We start from the raw sequence: 23136 nt of genomic DNA, 5'->3' as shown, positions 1-23136 counted from the left end.
GGGGGGGGGGGGGGGGGGGGGGGCACAGTGGCAGCAGCAGGAGCACGGCAGTGGTGAGGGGGAGAGCTCCTGCAGACGCCGCTGGTGCTGTCGGCAGCGGTGGCGGGGGAGGTGGCGAGTGCTGACCAGGGGTCGGCTACCACCCGCAGACGCCGCTGGCAGTGTTGGTGGCGGCCAGAGGGAATCACAGAGAGCGGCACCTTTTTGTAGGGGGTGCACCACCATGCTCAGGGGGTGCGTGTGCATCTGTGTGCACCCCCTACGCATCACCCCTGCTGTGCTGGACTCTTTCTAAACTGTTCACATCTTTCTTGAAGCATTGGGCCCAGATCTGGAAGGCCTCAGCAACACCAAACAGAACAGAAGAATCACTTCCCTTGATTTGCAAATAACACTCCTGTTAATACAACCTAGTATGCTGTGATCTTTTTTGCAACAAGGGCACATCGTTGGCTCATGTTTAGTTTATAGTCTACTGTAACCCCCAGGCCCTTCTCAGCAGCACTGCAGTCTAGCCAGTCATTCCCCAGTCTGTACGTGCAATTATTCAGTCCAGTGGTGGCGCACACGGGGTGCACGTGCACCCCCTGAGAGTGCTGGTGGACCCCCTGACAGGCCACATTCCCCGCTTAGGTGGCAGGCAGGGGGGCAGGTGGGAGCGCCAGTACCCCCTGCAAGCACCACGGCCACTTCTGGGAGCACTGGATGAAGTGCCATGGCCACTCCTCCCCCCCACCCCCGATGCCCCTGACTAAGATGGCACCAGTTGCCCATGATTCAGTCCTGGACACAGGACTTTGCACTTGTCCTTGCTGCATTTCATCTGATGTTGTTAATTTCCAACATTTAAAGTGAGGAAACAGCAAATGTCTTTGGACTCTTTTCAACCCTGGAATTCAAATGTACACATGAGGAGCTTTCAGTAGGGGTAGCTGCAAGTCAGGACTGGAGGCATAGGCAGAGCAGTGTTTGTGGAGGCCAGGACTGCAAGGGAAAAGAGTCAGAAGTCTGGTAAGTTCCCAGGTGATCAGAGCTATTCACTTTTGTTTTCTCTGCCTTTCAGTTACAAATAGTCAAGGAAGTAATTAGTGGAGAGGAAGCAGGAAGAGCAGATAGTTCCTCACCTCTTCACCTGCCCCCTCAGTTTAAGCCTGTTCTTCCCCTGCTCCCCGTGCACCTCAATTATTCATTAACTACAAATCAGGAAGTGATTTACAGATGGTAGAAAGGAAGCCTCTTGCCCTGCACCTGCACCTGGCTGCCTGATCTTGGGTCTCCTCCTCCTGCTGCCCAACCCCCAACAACAGTGATCTATCCTCTGAGGACATCCAAGGCTGGTGAGGTAAATTGATCACCAAGCCTTTCCTATCCAGATTAGAGGGCATTCAGTCAGGGAGCTTTTACCAGCCCCGGTCTAGAAATGTTAAGACTTTCCTTCCAGGGTCTATGGAATTAGCCATGCCAAGCGTTCCCCAGAGCCCTCAGAGGCTGCTCCTCTCTCTGGGTTTGTAGATCCTTTGGTCCTTCAGCTGCTTCCAGAGAGTTGTTAAAATGTCACTGATGCCTCCACTCGTTTCTCTGTCCTTCAATAGGAACATCTGGCTAAGGATTGATGCAGGGCCACCTCTCCAGCATTTATTAGCACTTCCTTCTCAGTGGGGACCCCTGGGTCCAAAGTCCTGATGTCGTCCTGTGGGTGAGTGTGTTTCACTGTTGGCTGTTTCATGCCTTTCAGCTCCTAGGTTTAAAATTAGGTTGATAAGAGAAACAAAAAATATAGGAAGTGAGAGGCAGATCCTGGAGGGAAATGGACGCCTTAAGAGGACTGGGACTGTAAGGGGCTGGGATGATGGTGCTCAGCAGGGTGTCAGTATTATTGCCGACCCTTGTAAAGAGAGACCTGCTGCAATAATTCTGTCCTCCTCTGTGACCTCATCCCCTCACAGAGCTTGTACGCAGTGGGGATGCAGGTCATCTTTCTTATTTAACACATGGGAAAACAGCAGGGAAAGAATTTGTTCCAGTCACACTGTAAGTCAAAGTCAGAGCTCCATATAGAGCCCAGGGGTCCTGGCTCCCAGTTCTACCTGCTCTCCCCCTCCAGATGCTACACCCCTCCCAGAATGGGGCACAGAGTCCTCAAGCTCTGATACACATCTGAATGCTTCATCTGATAAGGCTTCGCCATGACAGCTATGCAATGTGCATAGCTGGCTTCATTTTAGACTCACTAGCCCAGTGCCTACCTAGCCACAGTGGTGCAGAACTCAGCATGTGCTGCAAAGCCTGTTTGAGGAGCTAAGTACTTGAGTTGGTCATCCCTGCTGAGTTCTGCGTTGCCATGGCTGCACTGTTAGCACAGCTCAAGCTAGCCAGGAACTACTAGAGTGTAAATATATCCTTACTCCAACAGCACTGCCGGGATTCACGTTCAGAAAGGTTTCTCTGCATTCAAAATGTCTGGAAACCAAATGACAAGTGAGATGGAAATTCTGCAGTGGGGTGTGGAAACCTGGGATCTAGGCGTCGTCCCCCCACACACACCCAGCACACAAGGAGTTAAACATCACATGGTACAGTTGTCAGTGAGACTGGAAGGGGAAGTCCTGGGGGGGGCCTCTCCTTCCTTGCATCCCACTGAGGACACAAGGGAATGCCCCCCTTCTTTGCCCCCCATCTCTCTCCCACCATCCTCCTTCCCCACCAGAAGGAGGAACCCAGCAGAGCATTGACTAGGGCTGGTCAGGTTGGATCAGCACAATGATCCATTGTCCGGTATCCTTTGTGAGAGCTTCCAGACAAGCTGGTACAGAAGAAGGAGCAGGACACACCCTATCTTATTGTGGAATAAACTGTCTCCAGCAGACATTTCTTCTCAGCTCACCTCAGTGGTGGCTCATGCCTTCTACCCCTTTATATATTCTTCTTTGTTGTAGCTAGAGCTGTTTTTTTTTAAATCCGTACATGAATCCTTTGTGTGCCCTGGGCTTCAGAGATAATTAGCTGCATTAAATCCACAGATTAATAGCTTTGTGTAACATTTTTTCCTTGCATCAGTTTTACATTAGCCATCTTTCAGTTTTACTGACATTGCCTTGGCTCTTGTGTGATGAGAAATGGTATATATTTGGTCGGTATATATATGCTTCACTTTTACTATTCCAGTTGTTATGAAACACAGGTGCTGGGCACTGACCTGCTTTGTCAGTTTGGACAAGTGATTTCCCCTCTCTGTACCTCAGTTTCCCTCCTGTCCTTTCTGTCTACTTAGCCCATAAGCTGGTTAGGGTCAGGAGCTGCCCCTTTCTCTGACATGTGTGTACTTTGCCTAGCATAGTGGTTCTCAACTGGGGTACCATGGCACTATGGGGTGCCGTGGGATCTTTCTAAGGGTGTTTCATAGTTTCACAGTTGTTAGGGGCTGGAAGGGACCTTACAAATCATCGGGTCCAGCCCCCCTGCACATGAGCAGGAAAGACTGCTGGGATCAAATGATCCCAGCAAGATGGGCTTGGGAGGTGCTGCACAATATTAGCACTGTCAGGTATGCAAACACCTACACATGATGCACTATATAAACCCAAATATTTCAGTTAGGAATCCACACTGTCAAAAGCATTCTGACTTGTTATGGTGTTTCTCAGTTACAAGAGAAGAATTGCTCTGTCATCTGTCTATAGTCAAAAAACGAGAGAAAGTGAAAAGCTGGGATTTTCCCAGGGATTTGTTTGTTCTCCATCTTATTTTATGCATCTGAAAGCAGAGTTTATGTTTTGGGTAGCTATTGCCCAGTACACAGATTCTCAATGATGCTTCACAAAGATGCTCATCTTACGGTTGATGTGGAACTCTGTAAAGGTGTGTGAGCAGTCTAGAAAATCCTGTCCAATATGAAAAACCTTTCACTAGTAAGCCGTGGATTTAATCTACTGCCACACTGTCCATTCATCTTGCTTGGTAGGGTTCATCTGAGGTTTTCTTCCCCATTTTCTCCAGCCTTGAGTAATGCAAAAATGTTGTTTCATCTGTAAACTTAGCTTGTTCACTTGTCTGGCTTCTTTTCCAGTGCAGTCATGAATGTATTGAATAAACAGCAATCCCAGTGTAGAACTTCATGGGTCTTCTTGAAAATTGGCCATTTATTCCTACTCTTGTATTTCTCTTAAAGTTTCCACTTCAGGACAGTGCACCTCTCACCCCATGCCTCATCTGAGGTATTTGGTCAGCCACTTCTCCTGAATCCACTACCCCATTGACTTGTTCAAAGAACTCCATCGGGTTAGAGAGGCCCCATATTCCTTTGCAAAAGCTGTGTTGGTTTTTTCCTTCCACATTATGAGCCAATGGGGGCTTAATTCTGTTTTTAATTATTCCTTCTACACCAGGAAACTTGGGAGAAATAAGGGTCCTTACTGTGTGATTTCCAAGAAGAATCACACCTAGTGACTTTTTTTAAAGGATGGTCCCATTTGCTGCCATCCAGGGCACTTAATGAGGTTGCATATTGTTGCTAAGAAGTTGCATATTCCTCTTTGCATTCTCAGATATTGTGGATGGACCATCTACTCCCAGCGCGTTCTTCCTCTTCACTCATCAATTTGTTGGAGCATCTTTCTTTCTGAGAACTCAGTCTCTGACTGCCTCAGTTTTATTACCAAAATAAGCAGGTTCTTGGTGGTGAAGACTCATTCAGAGAAGTTCCTTTTCTGTAACAGTTCAGTTGTTCCTTTCAGCTGTTGGGGGACTAGCAGACCTGCTGGTTGCCTGGGGTTCCTGCAAGTGATATAAGTGTGTGTGTTGGGTGGGGGGTGTGACTTATTTGACTGTGTATCTTTGGTTGTTTGGGCTACTCTTTCCTCTCTCAAGTTCCCTTTTGCCTGCAGCAGTATATGCCACTTTCTGTTGACAACATTGGCCTTGGATTTCCATGTTCTGAAGGATGTCTCTGAGGTTCAAAGAACCCCTTGGCCCTTGCCATTTAGTCACCCTGGCTTATTCTTTACCTTTCTGCTTTCTCTCTTATTTAAGGGTCTGCCTCTATTCTGGAAATCTTTTTAAGTGCCTTAAATATCCTTCCTGGTAAACCTAATTTCTTTACCTTTAATTTCAGCGATTTTTGACCTGCTGCTTCATTTACTGCTCCTATACTAGTTTTGGTATGGGCTTAATGCAGAGATCCTGGGTGAATTTCTTTGTCCTATGTTGAGCCTGAGGTCAGATTACAGGAACAGAACAGTTCTTTTGGGCCTTAAAACTTCTGAATTTACAAGCTTAATTTTATTATGGTAACCATTATTTAGTAACTTCATCACACTCTTTTCTCAGTCTAAGTCTATAAAACTCAGCTAAGAAGAACATCTCCTTGGCTCTGCTTCATTGTTCCAGGAAGCAATCCTTTAAGGTACCCAGTAGCTGCTCCTCTTGGCCTTATATTTTCCCAGTTCACATGTGAGTAGTTGAAATCACCTGTTAGTGGCATGTTATTAAATTTTGTAGCTTCTTTGCTCTACATCACCATTTTGCTGAGCTGGAGGCCAGTAGTGCAACCATATTTGTTGTCACAGGAGTTGAGGTTTGTATCCATATGGATTTCAACAGATGGGCTGCTCTGCTCACAATTGTTTGCCATAATACGATGGGGGCCAAGCTTTTTTGCCATAAACTAGCCTCGCACCCTCCCCCAGTGCCTCTCTGATCCCTTTCTCCTGCCTGATTGGCTGTTCTGCTTTCTGCTCCCAGCCCTGTGCTCCCTGCCTGATTTGCTGCTTTCTGTTTCCTACCCTGTCTGCTGTCCTCTCCCCAGTCTGCTGTGCCACACACAGAGCCTGTTCATACTTGTTGTGTGTACCCCTGACACAGACTGGCCACCCCAGTCCTAACAGATGTTTCTGAAGTTACTGGTCATAGCTCAGCTCCCCAGGATCTGCACACAACAGGAGAAGGTTAAACACAAAATTTATTTGAACTGAAATGCCCAGCTGTGGAAGAGGAGTTTGCTAATCCCCAAACTTCATGACTGTTCTGTGCCAGCAGCATCACTTTTGGTTTGGCTGAAGTGCAGTCCATTCCTGTATTGGTTTCCCTATCCCACAAATTCCTCATCGTCTAGATAACTAATGTTAATACTTTCATATACATATGCTGAGACTGGAGTTTCTCTTGCCTTGCTGGTCTTTTGTATGAAATAGAGATATTTCAGGGGAAGCTAATACTGAGGTTCATGCGTTCTTTCTAACAATCAAATTCAGCTTCCTGGATGCATTCCCAACACTTCTCTTTGTCATTGTTTCAGTATCTGTTATGACCACAAGCTCCTCTTCAGCAATCACTAGTAGTGTGTTTTGCAGGATCCATCAGCTTTCCACCTAGATAGAAAATCTCTAGCTATATTTCTAACAATCAAATTCCCAGCCACCACTACCTGTCTGCTGTTCCCCTGTCCCAGGGGGTGGAGCAACTTGTTTGGAGGATGAGGATTGATCAGCTTTACCCCTCTACTTCTGCTGTAAGGTGGATTCCATCTCTTCGACATTTTCTCTGTCACAAGACTGGCTTCCTCAGTCCTGAGGTGGGTTGGCTCTGACACAAGACTGGCTTCCTCAGTCCTGAGGTGGGGGGGCTCTGCCATATGCTGTAGCCATCAATAATTCTTTCTTTCTACTTCTTCAGTTCCACAACGTCAGCCTCAGCAAGCTGTGTCTGGACTCTGCAGGCCCCAAGTTGCTTGCACGTGGTGTTACATGGGCCCCCTAGTTATTGAGTTATATATTGGGCACTCTGAGCAGTAACCCAGGCTGATGATACTAAGCTCCTGCACTTCTTCTCTCTGGAAAGAAGGTTGATGCCATGGACCATGTAAATGGGCAGTTTTTTTGTTAGAGTGCTAAATTGGGATTCAGGAAACCTGGAGTCGGTCCTCACCTTTGCCACAGAATCCCTCTGGGGCATTACCCTGTGCCTTAGGTTCCCACAGGGACCATAGGGTTAAGAGTTATCTCACTAAAGCGCTGTGAGGATGACTTAATGAACGCTGACAAGGTGTTCAGGAGCACCAGATTTCCAGCAAGACAGTGGAGAAAAGCTGAGTACAGCCTTGGCTGCTCCCAGACCTGCAAGCAATGGTTTGATCTGTGGCAACCCTACCACAGAAGGGAGAGCACTGAACTGCTGGGTGGAAGAGGAGGCATTTGCTGTTTGCATTACCTGCAGCTGTGGCCCCAGGCAGGTTTCAATGCTGGTGTGATCTGCTTGTCACCATTGTAAGAATTTTTGTCTTTGGTGGGAAATGCACTATTAACTGTGTAAGCAGGGGAAGGCTTACAGAGTCAAAAGTGGCCCATGGAGGAGCTCACCAAATGAACCGCACATAAAAAAAAAACCCTGAAACAAACCAAGAATAACTGAGTGGGGGAAAAAAACACAAAAGGAGAAGCAGAAGTTTGTGCAAAGCAGCACAAAGCAAAGGAGCTGGTGCCTCGTCTATGCTTCCTGTTCCCTGAGTTGTGCGCCGTCTAAGCAGCGCACTTGTCTTGCTTCTATCTGTCCCTGCAACAGGGAGGGAGTGAGCAAGCTGAGGAAGGAAGGGGAAACAGAGTCAGAGAGGCTGATGGACTGAGGCAGAGAGCAACGCTGACAGGCAGATGGACTGCGAGATATAGATGGCCAGAGCTAGAGCTGCGCAGAGAGAGCTTGGTGCCGGGGACTCCAGCAGAGACATCAGACTTCCCTTTTCTGGCCGGCATTAAAAACTCTTCTTTTTACACTTTTCAAGTTCCTTTGGTGGTAACTACACAGCCCTCCCTTTGTTCTGCCTCGACAATGGTGAGGTAAGAGAGGAGCCAAGAACACAGGGGTGGGGTGGGTAAAGGAGGATCATTCTACTAGCTGCTTCTCACCTGACTCCTGCGAGAGCCTTTCTTGGGGCTGCCTTGGGGTCCAAGCCCTGGGATCCATCGCTTATGCTGCATCTCATCACTTCTCATAGCACCCTTCTCAGCGCCTGTCAGAGGCCATGCTACTCTTCGCACAAACCTCTCACAGGGACTCTGTATTTTTGTATTTTGTCCCTTCTTTCTCCCCATTTTGCTCATGCTTACCTTTTTTTCTCTTTTCCCCAGGTGGTTTCACCGTGACTTGAGTGGAGTAGATGCTGAGGCCTTGCTAAAGGGGCGGGGAGTTCATGGAAGTTTCCTAGCTAGGCCCAGTCGAAAGAACCAGGGAGATTTCTCCCTTTCTGTCAGGTAGGTACTCGCACTTTGCTGCCTGCCATCCCTGGAGCATGTGGGATACTTTGAACTCCAGCAGTGTTCCCAAGGTGTATACTGAACTGTGGTTTCCAGGCCCATGCATTCCTCCCTGCATCTTAGCCCTTCTACCCTATGCTACCCCAGGGATATGTTAGAGGCTTCTCTGTGACCCTCCCTCCAATTCCCTAGCCCTGCTTGCACAGTCCACCCTGGGACACCTGGGGGCTGTACTTGTCCCTTCCTTTCTTCTGACTCTCGCAGCCCTCCTTCACCAGGCTTCTCTCTGCCTTATCCCTCAGGGTAGGTGACCAGGTGACCCACATCCGTATCCAGAACACTGGGGACTTTTATGACCTCTATGGAGGGGAGAAGTTTGCAACCTTGTCTGAACTGGTGGAGTATTACACGCAACAGCAGGGCTCACTACAGGATAAAGATGGGACTGTCATAGACCTGAGATATCCACTGAACTGCTCGGATCCCACGACAGAGAGGTATGGAGAAAACACCTGTGCCTGGGAGGCTAATGCCTTCCCCAAAGCCTTCTTGCACCAGCCCCTTGAATTTGCTGGTCCATGAGTTAGCCCCGCTGAAATTCCCATTTATACCCTGGAGGCACTCCCTTGGCACAAGACTCCCCGGGACCCCTCCCTCAGTGTCTTTTTGCAAGGAGGTCTCTGATGTTCATTGGCATCATAAAAAGTCGAGGTGGAGGGGCCCTCAAGGTCACCCAGTCCGAGCCCCTGCTCAAGGCAGGATCATTGCTGTCTTAGCCATCCTAGACAAGTGTTGGTTTAACCTGCTCTTAACTCCAGGAACAACCCTTGTGCACAACTGCCAGGCACAATGCCCCCAACATCAAAAATGCCCTTTAATTTACTACAGGTGAAGCAGGAGGGTGAGGGTATTGTCAAGGACAGGAAGTAGTTTGTTCAGTTGGGGCCCTGTTAACATTCAGTGACTTGGTCTTCCTTTGCCTATTTGCTATTTATATCATGTTGCTAAAAGTGAAAATGATGGTGTTAGCAACAAGTCGGAAACTGCCTAGAGTATAAGACAATCCCGTGCGTGCGAGCCCTGCTGTCCTGACCCACAACCCATGCTGTTCCCATCCCAGGCTCCTTGCACAGCTCTGCAAACAGACTACAGGCCTAGCTGTTCCTGTCATGCCTGGTCTTCCTCCTCTCCCCTATTTGCATGTGTCTCTGACACTGAGTTCCTAAATCAAATGAGGTGGTATTTGCTCTGTGCTGTGCTCCCAGCCCTGGCGCTGTTGTGCTGCTGTTCCATTGCAGCGGGGAGCAGCCCTGGCCTGCCCAGCGCGGGGTCGGGGTCCCAGGCCATGCTCACTCGGGGAGGGGGACAGGGTCCCCTGTGGGGAGCAGGCAGGTTCCCCGAGCTCACACGGGGGCAGGGCTGGGGCCCTGTGCTGGGGGGGCAGTGTGCATGCTGCTTGGTGTTTCTGTCCCCTCCAGTCAAGGCCGTTGGGCCGTGGCTCTGCAGCTTCCTCCCTTCCCCACTGCGGTTGGAAACTTCCCTCCCCCCAGCTCTTACGAAAGCTCCTTTCTCACTCTCTCTCCCCAAGAGATTTTCCATCACGTGGTTTCCCTAAGCTGGGGGAGGAAGGGGGGCAGAAGGGGGTAGTTAACTCTTTGGCAGCCAGAACCCCAGCCCTGCCTTGACACATGAACCTCGCTTCAGGCCAGGGGGCGTCCCGGGGAGGGAAGGAATTGGAGACACAGGCTGGCTAGTGTGGAGCTGCAGCTTTCTCCATCTTCTGCAGAAACTCATGTCCTGATCTAGTTATGAGGGTTAGGGAAAAAAAAAAAAGATAGTGTCTTTGTCATGTCACAAGGGTCAGTAATCACCTACTTCTCTGTGCCTGTGTGATAATCAATGGAAAATAAAGCACAGTACTGTCCAAAAATAACTGAAGCTTAATAGGCTACAGATTGTAGCCAGATTGGTCTACAGGCAAAAGGAATCAGAACCCGTGGTAGCAGTGATATCCAGGCAAATCAGCCCATGTGGGCCGCCACCCCTCCCCCAATCCCACGGGCCCCGGACCCAAAGAAGCTGCAGCATCAGTGGCTGGTGGGGAGGGGGGTAGCAAGTGGCTGGACGCAGAGCCACCACTTTGCCCAGCTCTGCACCGCTGCTGCTCTGCTCAGCTCCACGGGGCCCCCCAAAGCACAGGGCATGGGGCGGTTGCTCCGATTCACACCCCCCCTAAGGATGGCCCTGGCAATATCTTTTAGTAGAACAACTAGATATCTGCAAAAAAAAATCTTTATTTGCAAGCTTTTGGGCGCACAGACCCTTCGTTAGGCATAGGAGAATGCAAAGATTGTAAAAGATCTCCTAGGTGGAAATGAAAATCCATATTTCACAGGAGAGCTGAAGGTGTTGTAAGATCTCCTGGTTGGAATGGTTTATTTTGTGCAAATTAGGCTCAGGTAAAAACTTTAAATTTCCACCTACGAGAAATTTTACAATCTTTGCATTCTCCTATGTCTGAGGAAGGGTGTGTGTGCCCGAAAGCTTGCAAATAAAAAATATTTTTTGAAAATATCTAGTTGGTCTAATAACTGAAGCTGAATGGCTCTCTGATGACACAGCCACTCCTGCTTTCAGGATACTTCCTGCTGTCCCCAAGTTGCCCAAAGACCACTCTGTAACAAGTTCATCCACAATGCTAAATTACTACAGCCCCTTGCCGTGGTAGAAGAAATGCTGGGGATTGTCTGAGGCTGTCTATACTTCCAGAAATGTGTTTCTGGGCTGAAACTATTCATGAGAGAAATAGACCATGAACAAATGGAGTCTACATTACAGAATCCGCTAGGCCAGAGCATTGCCTGGACTCCTGAATCACAGAATTAAACTTCAAACTCCTACTTAAGGGTCTGACTAAGGATAAGCGACTGCAGTGTTGTGTGGGCATAACCAAACTAGTTTTAAACAAGAATCTACTTGTAGCAGTGGAGCTGTGGCAGTGCGGATCTCTTGATTTAGGCTGCTAAACCCATTCAAGAAGGGGGGTGAGCGCTCACATAGTTAGCTTAGGCTGAGCGTCCTGCTGCCATACTATCCCCATCTTAGGCAGTTGAAACCTACATTGGGCATGTCTGCAAGAGCTGCAGTCACACTTTGATTAAAGTATAGATAGTCTCATTGTGCAGACTGCAAACCCATTGAGAGGGTTATGTAGTCAAGATGACCTGTGACTAGTGGAAATAGGAAGAGGAGTTTGAACTGAATAGGATTCAGGGATTACCTGCTTTTGAAGCAAAATTTGACAAGTTGAGATGAGAAACACAGAACAACTGAGCTCACAAGCACTTGAGAGAAATGTTCAAGCTGGAAGGGGAAGAGATGCAGCTTTGATATCTCCTAGCATCTGCTCTGATTGGGGCCGTCCAGATGAAATGGCAGGATTCTGTGCTGGGGAGAGCGTGCGGCACTGCAATGCAACACAAGGTTGGAGATGCTGAATTGAACAGCTGGCTACCAGCTTGGGACCATGGGGAAAGGAGAGCTGGAGGTGACCACTCCAGCCTGGCCTGAGTGCCGCACGTGCACTCATGAAGAAACCATCCACATCCCCTACTGGGTGTCAGCTCAGGAACCAGAATGCAACAGAGACACTGAAGGCACAAGAGAGGCCTGACTGCCTGTGGCCTGAGGTGGGCCCAGCCCTACTCGAACTACCTGGGATCCTCTCACTAGCAAACAACTGCTCAGGTGGTTAAAACCCTGAATGTTATGTGTCAACCGCCCCTTGTTCTGGGCCTCCGGCCCTGGTGATGGCCTGCACCTCACAAATAGCCCCAGCTCCTCCTTGCAGGGTAGTCCCACCCTATTCTCCAGCTGAGAAGCTGGTAAAGCAGCCAAAAGCTGGAGGCCTTCTTAAGACAATGTCCTGGCAAATTCAAGAGTTCTAGGTTTAATGACCTAACACCACAGCAACTCACCTCACAAGGATCCTTTGTTACCAGTTCACCAGGAGGCAGAAATCTTAGTGCCACCATCTAACAAATGTCTGCGGTCAGGAACCATCAACCCTTAACCCTGCGGGGGCTGCCAAAACCATGGAGCCAGAAACAGCATCAGAAAAAAGGTTGGGACAAGGGAGCTGAAGAGTTTCCCTCTTGTATGTGAGAGAAAACATTCACCCCAAGCAGGGAGGAGCTGGAATGCTTGTCACCAGTGGTGCCATCTGCGCTGATATGGCGTCAGAGGCACTCGTGAAGATCAGTCCTACAGCAGGAACATAACATGCGCACCAGCAAGGGATTGCCACTAGCTCACTGTGCCAAGAGGAGACAGGATGCTGCTGAGAGGCCTTATAGTCTGGAGGTAGGAACATACACCCTCTCCAAGTCACGGGCATTGGCTACCATGGGCAGGCAAGCAGGCAGATCCACCTCAAAGGCCAAACAAGTTACTGAAGAAGGAACCACTGTGGAAATAGGAAGTGGATGTGTGATCAGAAAGCCATTAAAGGTTCAAAGATCAGAGGTGCTGACAGATACCAAGTGGAAGTCCAAAATAATCCTCTTATCAGGTTATTTGCTCTGATGACCATTGAGTGTAGGCACCCCTGTCTGGTCGCTGCTGTTGTACTGATTGCATTAGCTTCAGGTTGCATTGTGTATCAGTTTGTTTTTGTATTATGCTTCCTGTATAGTCACTGGAGTCCCTGGATACCATCCCCCTGCCATGCCCAGCAGTGCACTGCTGGTTCTTTGGACTGCGTGCTGACCCCTATGTGTTACTATCAGGTCCAAGCCATGAAATACAGCTTTGTTTCTTAGTAGCACCCTACCCTGCATGCCACATGGTTATTACATGTCTCCCTCCCATTTGGCTACCCTACAGCTCAGGCTCATGTGTCCTACCTTTCTTTCTCTTTTCTTCCTTTCCCAAGGTCCAGGCAGTCCTGTACTCTTGGCTCCACTCGGTCCCAGACACCTTCCATGAATCGCCTTGCAACTCCCTCTCCTTCTGTCTCATAGCCCCTCCTGGTCTGCCTCTGCTCAGGGTCTTGTCCCTCATTTGGTTTCCTTCTGACCCTCTCCCCTTCTCTTCCCTGGACTCTATCGTGCCTGTCTATCATCTCCGTCCAATATCCTTTCCATTCCTCCACATCCCTAGTTATCCTCTGACTCTCTCCTATTTCCCCCCAGGTGGTACCATGGGCATCTATCCGGCTCAGCAGCTGAGTCTCTGCTCCAGGCCAAGGCCATCCCTTGGACCTTCCTGGTGCGAGAGAGCCTCAGCAAACCTGGTGACTTCGTTCTGTCAGTCCTGACTGACCAACCCAAACCCGGGGCCGAGGCCCCTCCACTTGGGGCTGCCAGTACCCCTGGCACCCGGCTCAAAGTCACCCATATCAAGATCATGTGTGAGGTGAGAAGGATGGCAGGGGCGGGGGGGAGGGAACAAATGGGAGGTGAAAGAAAGACATCTGTCTCTGCTGATCACTGCTTGGTTCTTTTTCACCATGAGGAAGATATGGGTCCTTCTGGAAAGTGAAAGATATCTTACAATGTCTGTGTAATACATGCATAGGGTGGTGGTGACTAACATTGTTACCCACGGATGGGGCAGATCTAAGGGAGGGGGGTGGGGTTGTAGTGGTGTGATTGCGCTCCCCTTCCCTCCCACCCTCGCCACCTTTGATTCCTGTTCCACCCAAACTTTAAAACCAATTGCCTGAGAGGAATTGTGGCATTTCTATTCAGACATCACTGAGAGAGTCAATTGACTTCTTGGCTTATTAAAATCTACCAGATTCCTGCTAATTTCTCTTTACTCTACAGGTGTTAGTGACCCTCTCTCCTTTTTAATGGTCTGATGTTCCACTATTCAAACTATCTTTCCTAATGCAATTTAGTGGTCTTGTTGCCATTCCTCATATAGTCTCTCTTCTATTTTACAGCTCTGAAGTCTGTTTTTTAACTTTAGCTAAAAACCGTAATTCAGGTTTTGTAGTATTAACTCAGGTATAGAAATGACTTAGTGAAGTACTGGAGACATTGTCAAGCTGCTCAAGAAGGTTTTGTTTTAATCTGAATAAGAGAGATATGTTTCATTTTAATGACTACAGGACTAATGAAACAATATCTTTTGCCTGTATTGACTATTTTCTGCCTAGTTGGTTGTGGTTTTTTAAAACTTTATATATAATTAAGCAAATTAATGCACATTCCAGTGAAGTTATATTTGGTTTTGCTTGATCTTAAACTAAATAATCTAGCCCTAGGACCCTAACATATTAACTGGAGATAAGTGTGTGTGTGTTATATCTGATGATGTACCACACCACCTGCACCCCCCTTCTCAAAATCCTAAATCCACCCATGCCCAAGGTTCCTTGCCTGGTCCAAGCAGCGGTTGCAGGATATTGCTGCACCCAAGATGAGGAAGGTGTCCTGATAGACATTAGAGTAGTTGTAGGACAGGAACAGGGCTGTGAGGGACTTCAGGGGGTGGAGGAAACAGAGGTATATAATGTCTTGTAGGCCAGGATAGGGTTGTTTGAAAGTAAGAATGAATCTGGAGCTTTATCAGAGAGACTATGCATCCAAACAGCACAGTGATGTGAAGGGAACAGAGTGTGATTGCAGGGGGATGCAGTGGAGACAGAAAACACTTGTAATTTCTGGCCACTTTGGCTCTGCAGAGATGTTCAGACTTTTTAAGAAGTTTCTAAGATGAGCTGCAGAGCTCACCAACACCATGGAAGTTCAGAGCTGTGATGAGAGGCTGAGGAGTCTTGTAGAAGAGGACAACCTTGGCAAGGTCCCTGAGACTAGCCCAGTGAGAGGATCCACCTGGCTATTGTTAGGCCTTGCATTCCATCCAGTGGAACACTGCCAAGCGTGGAGAGGAGTTATGGGGAAAAAAAGGCTCGTGGGAAGATGACTTCTCTGGTCTTCCACCTACTGGGCAGGGCACCGGGGGGTCAGTCCAACATGTTGCACATTTGATGGATTCAGAACCAGCTTTCATCTGATCATCATGCCAGGTGTGTGGGACATACACCACAGGACATGCTGCACTTCAAGTTCATAGGGTGGGACCTACCCAGGCTTTTATACTCCATTAAAAGTATAACCATTTTCCCTGACATTGTATAAAAACCTGTGTAGGGACAGTAAGTAGGAGCATTAGAGACATAACTCTTCCTTGCTTACTCTAGAACGGGAGATACACAGTTGGAGGGGCTGAGATGTTTGACAGTTTGACAGATCTAGTGGAACATTTCAAGAAGATAGGAATTGAAGAGGTGTCTGGAACCTTTGTGTATCTGAAGCAGGTAAATGGAGGTTTTGTTTATTTTTGTATTTTGGAGGGCTTTGCTCTCCATCCCACTCTGAGCATCTCCCCCCTCTCCCCCCACCACACACGCTACATAAAAAGGGGACTTTGCCATTTAGCTGGATCCACCCCTGTTATGTCTTGACACTTACTCTTCTCCTTTGCCTTCCTCAGCCCTACTATGCTACAAGAGTGAATGCAGCTGACATTGAGAACAGGGTGCAGGAGCTGAACAAGCGGAGCCTTTCTGAAGAGACAACCAAGGCTGGATTTTGGGAGGAATTTGATGTAAGTTATGGTGGTGCAGGTGAGGCCTCCATGTCCTTCTGGGAGACCCTGTTCCCTGTCTCATTCTCTCTCTCTGCCCCTTCATGGATTCAACCCCCTTGTATCTAGGCATTACACCCTATGCATAGGTATTCTTATGCAAGAGGTCTCCATCTGTGGTCCCTGTTGCTGTAGAATCAGTGCTATGCAGTCGCTAGTGCTGGTCTCCTCACAGCACCTCTGTGATGTAGAAAAGCACTCTCAACTTACTCATGGGGAATGGAGGCCTGGGGAGACTGAGTGACTTCCCTGAGCTCAAGCAGGGAGTCTAGGAGGAAGCAAAGAACTGCACATGAATCCCTCATGTCCCCGGCTGGTGCCCTCAACCCTAGACTGTCTTTCCTCCCTCCAGGTTTTCTCCACCCCTTTATGCCAGCTTGTGACTACTCCATAATTGTTCTCTTCCCCTTTCAGAGCTTGCAAAAGCAGGAGGCCAAGAATCTCTATGACCGGCATGAAGGCCAGAGGCCTGAAAACAAGGGCAAGAATCGGTACAAGAACATCCTGCCCTGTGAGTCTCACCTTCCTCTGCTCTTCTGTTGGGAAAAGGAGGCTGCACTTTTCTGCTTTGATGAAGAGGGCACTGCCAGACAGAGGGGCAGCAACAAATCTTAAGACCCTGTCTGAGAGTCCCTCAGGGAAACTTCAGCTTTGTTGGGGATTATTTGCCCTCCAGAAGGGCACTTGTCTGAGTACTTGAGGCCATTGGGGCTCAGCGTGATGCATTATCTACCGTATAGGGAGTGGAGGTGAACATCAGGTTAGACTGGCTTATTGGCTTGGTCCAATGCAGAAGGAAAGAGGTGTGGGTACTGGCTGGTATTGGCTGAGTTGCTGGTAAGACACTGGAACTATGGTACCCACTGAACTGATTCAGGATGGTGGAAATTAGGCTACATGGGACTGCTGGTTTCAGCTTCAGGGTGAAGGGAATAAGTATAACCAGCAGGTTCAGTGCCCCAGGTAGATATGCTGCCAAGTGCCAGTGAGCATGAGGGTGGAGTTAGGGGGGTCCTGTGGGATGCTGCTGGTGCCAGACTCTAGTTACATGCCTGGTGGAGGAGAAGGGGGAGATCCCATGCTGCTCTATTAATCCTTCATCTCTCCCCTAGTTGATCATACCCGGGTAGTCCTCCAGGGCAGGGATCCAAACATCCCTGGATCAGATTATATCAATGCCAACTACGTCCAGGTGAGACTCCAAACATGTTGCTGCTGTGCGCTGGGGGAGCACCCAGATCCTGTAGCCTACTGACCTACCTCTGTCCATTGCTCACCTGCAGAACACCCTGATCAGCCCAGATGAGCGCACCAAGAGCTACATTGCCAGCCAGGGCTGCCTGGATGCCACGGTCAATGACTTCTGGCAGATGATGTGGCAGGAAAACACGCGCATCATTGTGATGACCACCCGGGAGGTGGAGAAAGGGAGGGTGAGTGGCTTGGAGGAACTGTGCTCACTGCCATTTCCCCCCCATCTCCCTGTCTTGTTTCCTGCCAGCCCCTCCCCGCTTTGCCCTTTTTTATTTTTTGCCTTAAGATTTTCCCGATTTTTGTCCAGTTTCAGCTTTCACCCTTTCCTCTTGTTTCCACACAGAACAAGTGCGTCCCCTACTGGCCAGAGGAGGGCAGCACCAAGAAGTATGGTCCCTACAGCGTAACTAACAGCAAGGAGCACGACACTCAGGAGTACAAACTCCGCCAGCTCTCCCTGGCACCCATCGATGATGTGAGTGTCCAGCCCCAGAGAAGGAATTGCCTCTGGGCCTTGAAATATAACTGTGCCTTTAGAGTGAGGAATTTTGAGTGCTTGTTACAAGATAGGAAGCAAAGGGAAGGGCTAAGTGGTCACTTTTCAGGATGGTGGGAGGTCCAAAATCCAGAGGGACTCCCCTTTGAGATCTCTGCTGGGCCTGGTTTTGTCCAACATTTTCATCAGTGACCTGGAAATGGGGCTACAGAGTGAAATCTCCCAAGTTTGCAGACATTACAAAATTGTTCTGGGTAGTTGTATCCCAAACCGATGGAGAAGAGCTGCAAAAAGATCTCACCAAGCTAAGTGAGTGGACAAAAAACTGGCAGATGTACTTCAATGTTGACAAGTGCAAGGTAATGCACCTGGGGGGAAAAGAACCTCAATTACAGATGCACAACGCTGGGTTCTGAACGAGCTATTATGATTCAGGAATGAGACCTTGGAGTCGTTGTAGATTGTTCTTTTAAAATGTCAGCTCAATGTGCAGCAGCGACCAAAAAAAGCAAATAAAATATTGGGTATCATTATGGGATTTGGAAACAAAACGGAGATCATCATTGTGCCACTGTACAAATCTCTATGGTGTGCCTACATTTCAAATAGGGTGTACAGTTCTACTCTTCACATCTCTAGAAATATGTAGCAGGATTAGAGATGGTACAGAGAAGAACAACCAAAATGATTGGGGCTACAGAGTAACTGCCAGGAGAGACTGAAAAGGCTAAGTTTGGAAAGGCAAAGAATGAGGAGGGATTTTATAGAGGTCTTTAAAATCATTAAGTGAACAGGAAACTGTTATTTACCAAGTCCCAAAATACTGGAACTCTGGGGCACCCACTGAAATTAGTAGGAGATGGGTTTAAAACTAACAAGAGAAAGTACATTTTTCTACAACATGTAGTTAACGTGTAGTTGCCACAGGAGGTTTTAGAAGCAGATAGTATAGCTAGGTTCAAAAGCAGACTGAGCAAATTCATGGCTGATAGATTTGTTCATAGCTATGAAACAAAAGAGTTGGAGATGTTTCCTTTGCCATCTCTAAACCAATGATGGTGGATATGAACAAGAGTAATGAACAGGGGATGGATCACTCTAGATATACTAACATTCAGCATTCGGTGCTCTCCTTCTGATGTATCTGGTTCTGACACTGGGTTACATTGGACCATTGGGCGGATTCAGCATGGCACATTTTATGTTCTTAATGAATGACTTCAGGAGGAATTAGGCAGCAGTAAATGAGACCTACATCCAGTCTAGACTCTGAGTGTGGGGCTAAAGTAGAGTCTCCTGAGCCCCTCTTCCAGTGCCGCAACAAGACTGCTGTGGCTAGGACTTGTTCCCTCTCTCTGCCAGCACTGTCTGTGAAATACATTGACATGTTGTTCTCAGTCTGGATCCTAGAGAGTGAAACCCTCAGTATCCTACCTTGCTGCTTTGGCAGCCTTGGCAGAGAGGCCAAGGAGTGGCTGAACCTCAAGAGCTCCCTTTAATCCTCCATGCATTGCTGCTGTCACTTCAGGTCTGTGCTGGGAAGAGGGAGACCTCAAGGGCCAGTGGCCTTCCACAGCATTATATGTTTTTGTTCCGTAGTGTGATTTGGTGCGTGAGATCTGGCAGTACCAGTACCTGAGCTGGCCGGACCATGGAGTCCCCAGTGAGCCTGGAGGGGTGCTCAGCTTCCTGGACCAGATCAATCAGAAACAGGAAAGCATCCCAGATGCTGGACCCATCTTGGTGCACTGCAGGTGGGTATGGGAACTGCCTGTGCAGCATAAAGCGACTAAAAACCGTCCTCCCCGCAGCAGGAAGGTAAACACTGTATGTCTGTGATACTGCCAGTTTCTGACCTCTGCTTGTGCCTTCCTGTGCAGTGCTGGGATTGGCCGCACCGGAACCATCATTGTCATCGATATGATAGTGGACACGATCGCCACCAAGGGTAAAGGACTCCCCACATATCTGTGAGAATGCATTTACTTGCCTGGCAGGGCAGAGTCCCAACCCTAGTTTTTTTCCACCATTCTTAAATAGCCATTTCCCAAATTAAAAAATACCAGATCTGCTGAGAAGGAAGAAGTCATCTAAATAAATATCCCAAGGGCTTAAAGGACAGGGAGGGAAGTGGATGGGTGGCCACACCCCTTTGTCAAAGACCCTGTTACCCACAGGAATGCAAGTACTGAGCAAAAGACAGAGGAGGCTGCTTCTCCCAGGCCTGGTGGTAGCCTAGCAGTGCCAGCTGATTGGCTGTAGCAGTAGTTGGATCTCTGGTGCTCCCATTGGTGGATGTAACTAACCAATCTGTGCAGCTCTGAGCTTGCTCAGTGATTGGCACAGGGAGGCTGAGGGGCAAAAGAGAATATGGGGATACATGTACCAGAACAGGGGTGGGCAATTATTTTGGCTGGTGGGCCATTTAATGAGTTTTGGTGATCTGTTGAGGGCTGCACACACAAAATCTTTTAGAAGATATAATTTTAACAAAGTATAGATAAAAAACAAATCACATGGGAAAAATCAAACATCTGCTATAATACAAGGTCTTACTCTTGTATATTATGTTTGAGGGGGATGTGTGGGTATGTAGAGGGCTGCCCACACGCTAGATGCTTAGAGCTGGCTTTGGGTGGGGCATGGGACACGTGTAGCAGATCTTGTCCAGGCAGTGCAGTGCAGGTGCAGTCCACATCCTCCTCATCCAGCCCACAGCTGCCCCTGCAAGGGGCCGAGCTCTGCCTGCTCCCACCCAGGGCAGACCACACCCACCAGATGTCCAGGCTTCAGCCTTAGCCAACACACACAGCTTCCCAGCATGGCTGCTCCTGGTGTGGATACAGCTGCTTGGGTGCTGCTTGGCTTTCCTCTGTCTCCAGCAGCCCCTCTACCTCCTGCTCCTGCTGTGTCACTCTGGGCTGGGGGGAAGCTGCAGCTGGGTGGCTCCTGCCTCAATGTGCAGGGCTTCAGGTCTAGCACCAGCTCCTGGCCACCCTCCACCCACTCTGCCCACCCACCCATGGCAGCTTATTGCACTGGGCGGGCAAAGTGAGTGTAAGGTGGCCAGGTGCTGGAGCCCTGTGCACTGGGGCAGGAGCCACCTGGCTGCAGCCCCAGTGCCTAAAGTAGCTGCAGCCCCAGTGCCTAAAGTAGTGCAGCAGGAGCAGGAGAAAGAGGAGCCACTGGAGTCTGGGGGAGCAGAGTAGCATCCAAACAGCTTCAGCCACCTTGGGAGCAGTTGCACCAAGTTGTACAAACTGGCTGGGGCTGGAGCATGGCGCAGCTGCCCCAGGTGGGAGTGAGTGGGGCTCAACCCTATGTGGAGCACTGGAGGGGCAGCTGCAGGCCAGATCCAATCAATGCAGACCTGCAATGCAGGTGGGCGCCAGCCTGCATTGCAAATTCAATTGGTTGGCAGGCCAGATCCAGACCACGGGCCATATTTTGCCCACCCCTGTTCCAGAACCTGCTGGGATTTGGCTATGTTGAGATTTTATTTGGAAACCTCAGTCTGGAGACTGACACTTGGTGTAGGACTGAGCTCAGGAGCTCCCAACCAATAATGGCCTCTCTACCTACAGGGCTGGATTGTGACATAGATATCCAGAAGACCATTCAGATGGTGAGGGCCCAGCGCTCGGGAATGGTGCAGACTGAGGCCCAGTACAAATTCATCTATGTGGCCATCTGTCAGTACATAGAGACCACCAAGAAGAAGCTGGAAGTCATGCAGGTAAGAGGGGAACCATTGCCACACACAGTCCTAAGGGTTGCTGTGCTCCTGAATACGTTATTCATCACAGCTGAATCATATTCTGTTTCTCCACACCTGAGCTTGGCACTAAGGACATGGAGCAGCTGCCATTTACTCACTGACCATGCCTTGTTTCCCCATGATGCAGCCCAGTGTAAGGAACACTGTGCTCCCTCACATCCTACAGACTTCTCTTCTCTTGTTTTTGTCCCTGGCAGTCTCAGAAGGGAAAGGCCATTGAGTCTGAGTATGGCAATATCATGTACCCACCTGCTCTGAAGAACCCCCATGGCAAAGTCTCACGGAAATCTTCCAAGTAAGAGTGGGAGGCCCCTTCATACCTCCCTTCCCACCCTTCCCCACCTCTGTCACCTCATTGTCTTTGCTGTCCTTCCTCCCCTCCCTCCTGTTTGGTCTCTCTCTGGTTTCTCTCCACCTACATGCCAGGTTCTTTAGGCCCTGCCCAGCCCTTTCTCTGTCTTACAGGCAAAAGGAAGAGTCAACACTCTATGAAAACTTGGAAAATGCCAAAGCAAAGAAAGAGGAGAAAGTACGAAAGCAACGATCATCGGAGAAAGAGAGGCTCAAGGGCTCACTCAAGAAAAAATAGCCTTGTGCAACAGATGGAACAGTCCCCCAAGTCCTGTGAGATCTGGACTAGGATCATTTCAGGGGGCAGCAGAGGGTGCTATAACCTATGTGCCCTAATAAGATATTCCTTCAGGGATCTGACACTGTGTCATGCCCCAGCTAGTCCTTCTGACCCATTGCTTTTTCTCTCATTCCAGCTCCTCTCTGTTCTGCCAGCTGCTGCCGCCTCCCAGGACACGTTAGCTGCAATCCCCACACTGTTTCTGAACACACATTCCAGCAGAGGCAGCCAATCTACTCTGCTTCCCAACCTGTCCCCTTAATACTTTTACCAGCCAGATCAGTAATGGCATCTCTCATTTTCTCTGGCTACCAAGGTTCAGGGTCACATCCATTCTCCTGGAACTAGCTTTGTTTGTCCTTTACAGGCTCTTCTTACACAAGAGGTGTCCCTACAGGACTTTCCCTCTATTTAGTCTATGTGATAGATTTAGTGTGACCTAAATCTATCACATTTGACCTCTGTTCCTTTAGTCTTCTGACTTATCAGAGTCTCATCTACAGTTTTTAACCCTTGCCTGGTAGTTTAGGACCATTTCAATTCTCCTTTGAGCAAAGAAAGCTAGCTACTTGTATTAGTTTGCAGACAGGCAGAAGGCAGGGTAGGCACCTTAAAGACCAACAAGATTAGAGATGCAGAAGCTTTTGTAAGCCACAGCTCACTTCATCAGATGCTAAGCTAATGCATCTCTAAAGTCCCTCTCCCCTGCCTTCCGCCAGTTCTCCTTTGGTGCCTCCAGGCCTGGCTCCTGTATCTTGTGCCCTTGCACGTTCACTCTTCTGTATGCTGTAAATACTTACAGATGGGGTGTGGTGTTGGTATGTGTTCTTTCCTTTGTAAATAAACCAGGTTTTGTTGGAGTTTGGGGGGGGGTTTCTTTTTGCTTTTCCTATTCAGAACTGTCACTAAGAATTGTTGGGGTTTTTTTTAATATAATTTTAAGAAATGGGCCTGAGAGGGGCCTCCCAGGCCATTGAGTCCCATCCTTGTGTTCACAGGCAGTCATTTCCTCAAAGAATCCCTACAGTTGCCACTTCAACCCCTCACACAAAACTGCAAGTCACAATCCTTGAAGCAC

The 23136-nt window shown here is 48.8% G+C and overlaps 1 protein-coding gene across 4 annotated transcripts; it reads left to right on the top strand.

Moving 5' to 3' along the window:
- The first annotated feature begins 842 nt into the window (after positions 1-842).
- On the top strand, positions 843-22458 carry PTPN6 (protein tyrosine phosphatase, non-receptor type 6). 4 transcript variants are annotated; one of them, XM_014526478.2, is made up of 16 exons: positions 843-1011; positions 1593-1696; positions 8118-8240; positions 8546-8740; positions 13436-13658; positions 15454-15570; positions 15747-15860; positions 16314-16410; positions 17012-17091; positions 17183-17332; positions 17497-17628; positions 19249-19403; positions 19530-19597; positions 21234-21385; positions 21625-21722; positions 21893-22016. In XM_014526478.2, exons 2-16 carry the CDS (start codon positions 1683-1685, stop codon positions 22014-22016), a joined length of 1842 nt encoding a protein of 613 aa, XP_014381964.1. In that variant the 5' UTR covers positions 843-1011; positions 1593-1682. The 4 variants fall into 4 exon arrangements, with proteins under 4 accessions (XP_014381964.1, XP_006037101.1, XP_025049278.1 ...); XM_006037039.3 differs by having other exon boundaries at positions 843-1342; XM_025193494.1 differs by lacking the exons at positions 843-1011; positions 1593-1696 and adding exons at positions 2599-6505; positions 6670-7826.
- The last annotated feature ends 678 nt before the right edge of the window (positions 22459-23136 follow it).

The sequence above is a fragment of the Alligator sinensis genome, unplaced genomic scaffold (assembly GCF_000455745.1).
Source record: "Alligator sinensis unplaced genomic scaffold, ASM45574v1 scaffold1800_1, whole genome shotgun sequence".
NCBI classification, from domain to species: Eukaryota; Metazoa; Chordata; order Crocodylia; family Alligatoridae; genus Alligator; species Alligator sinensis.
This window is presented reverse-complemented; position numbering and strand designations above follow the sequence as displayed.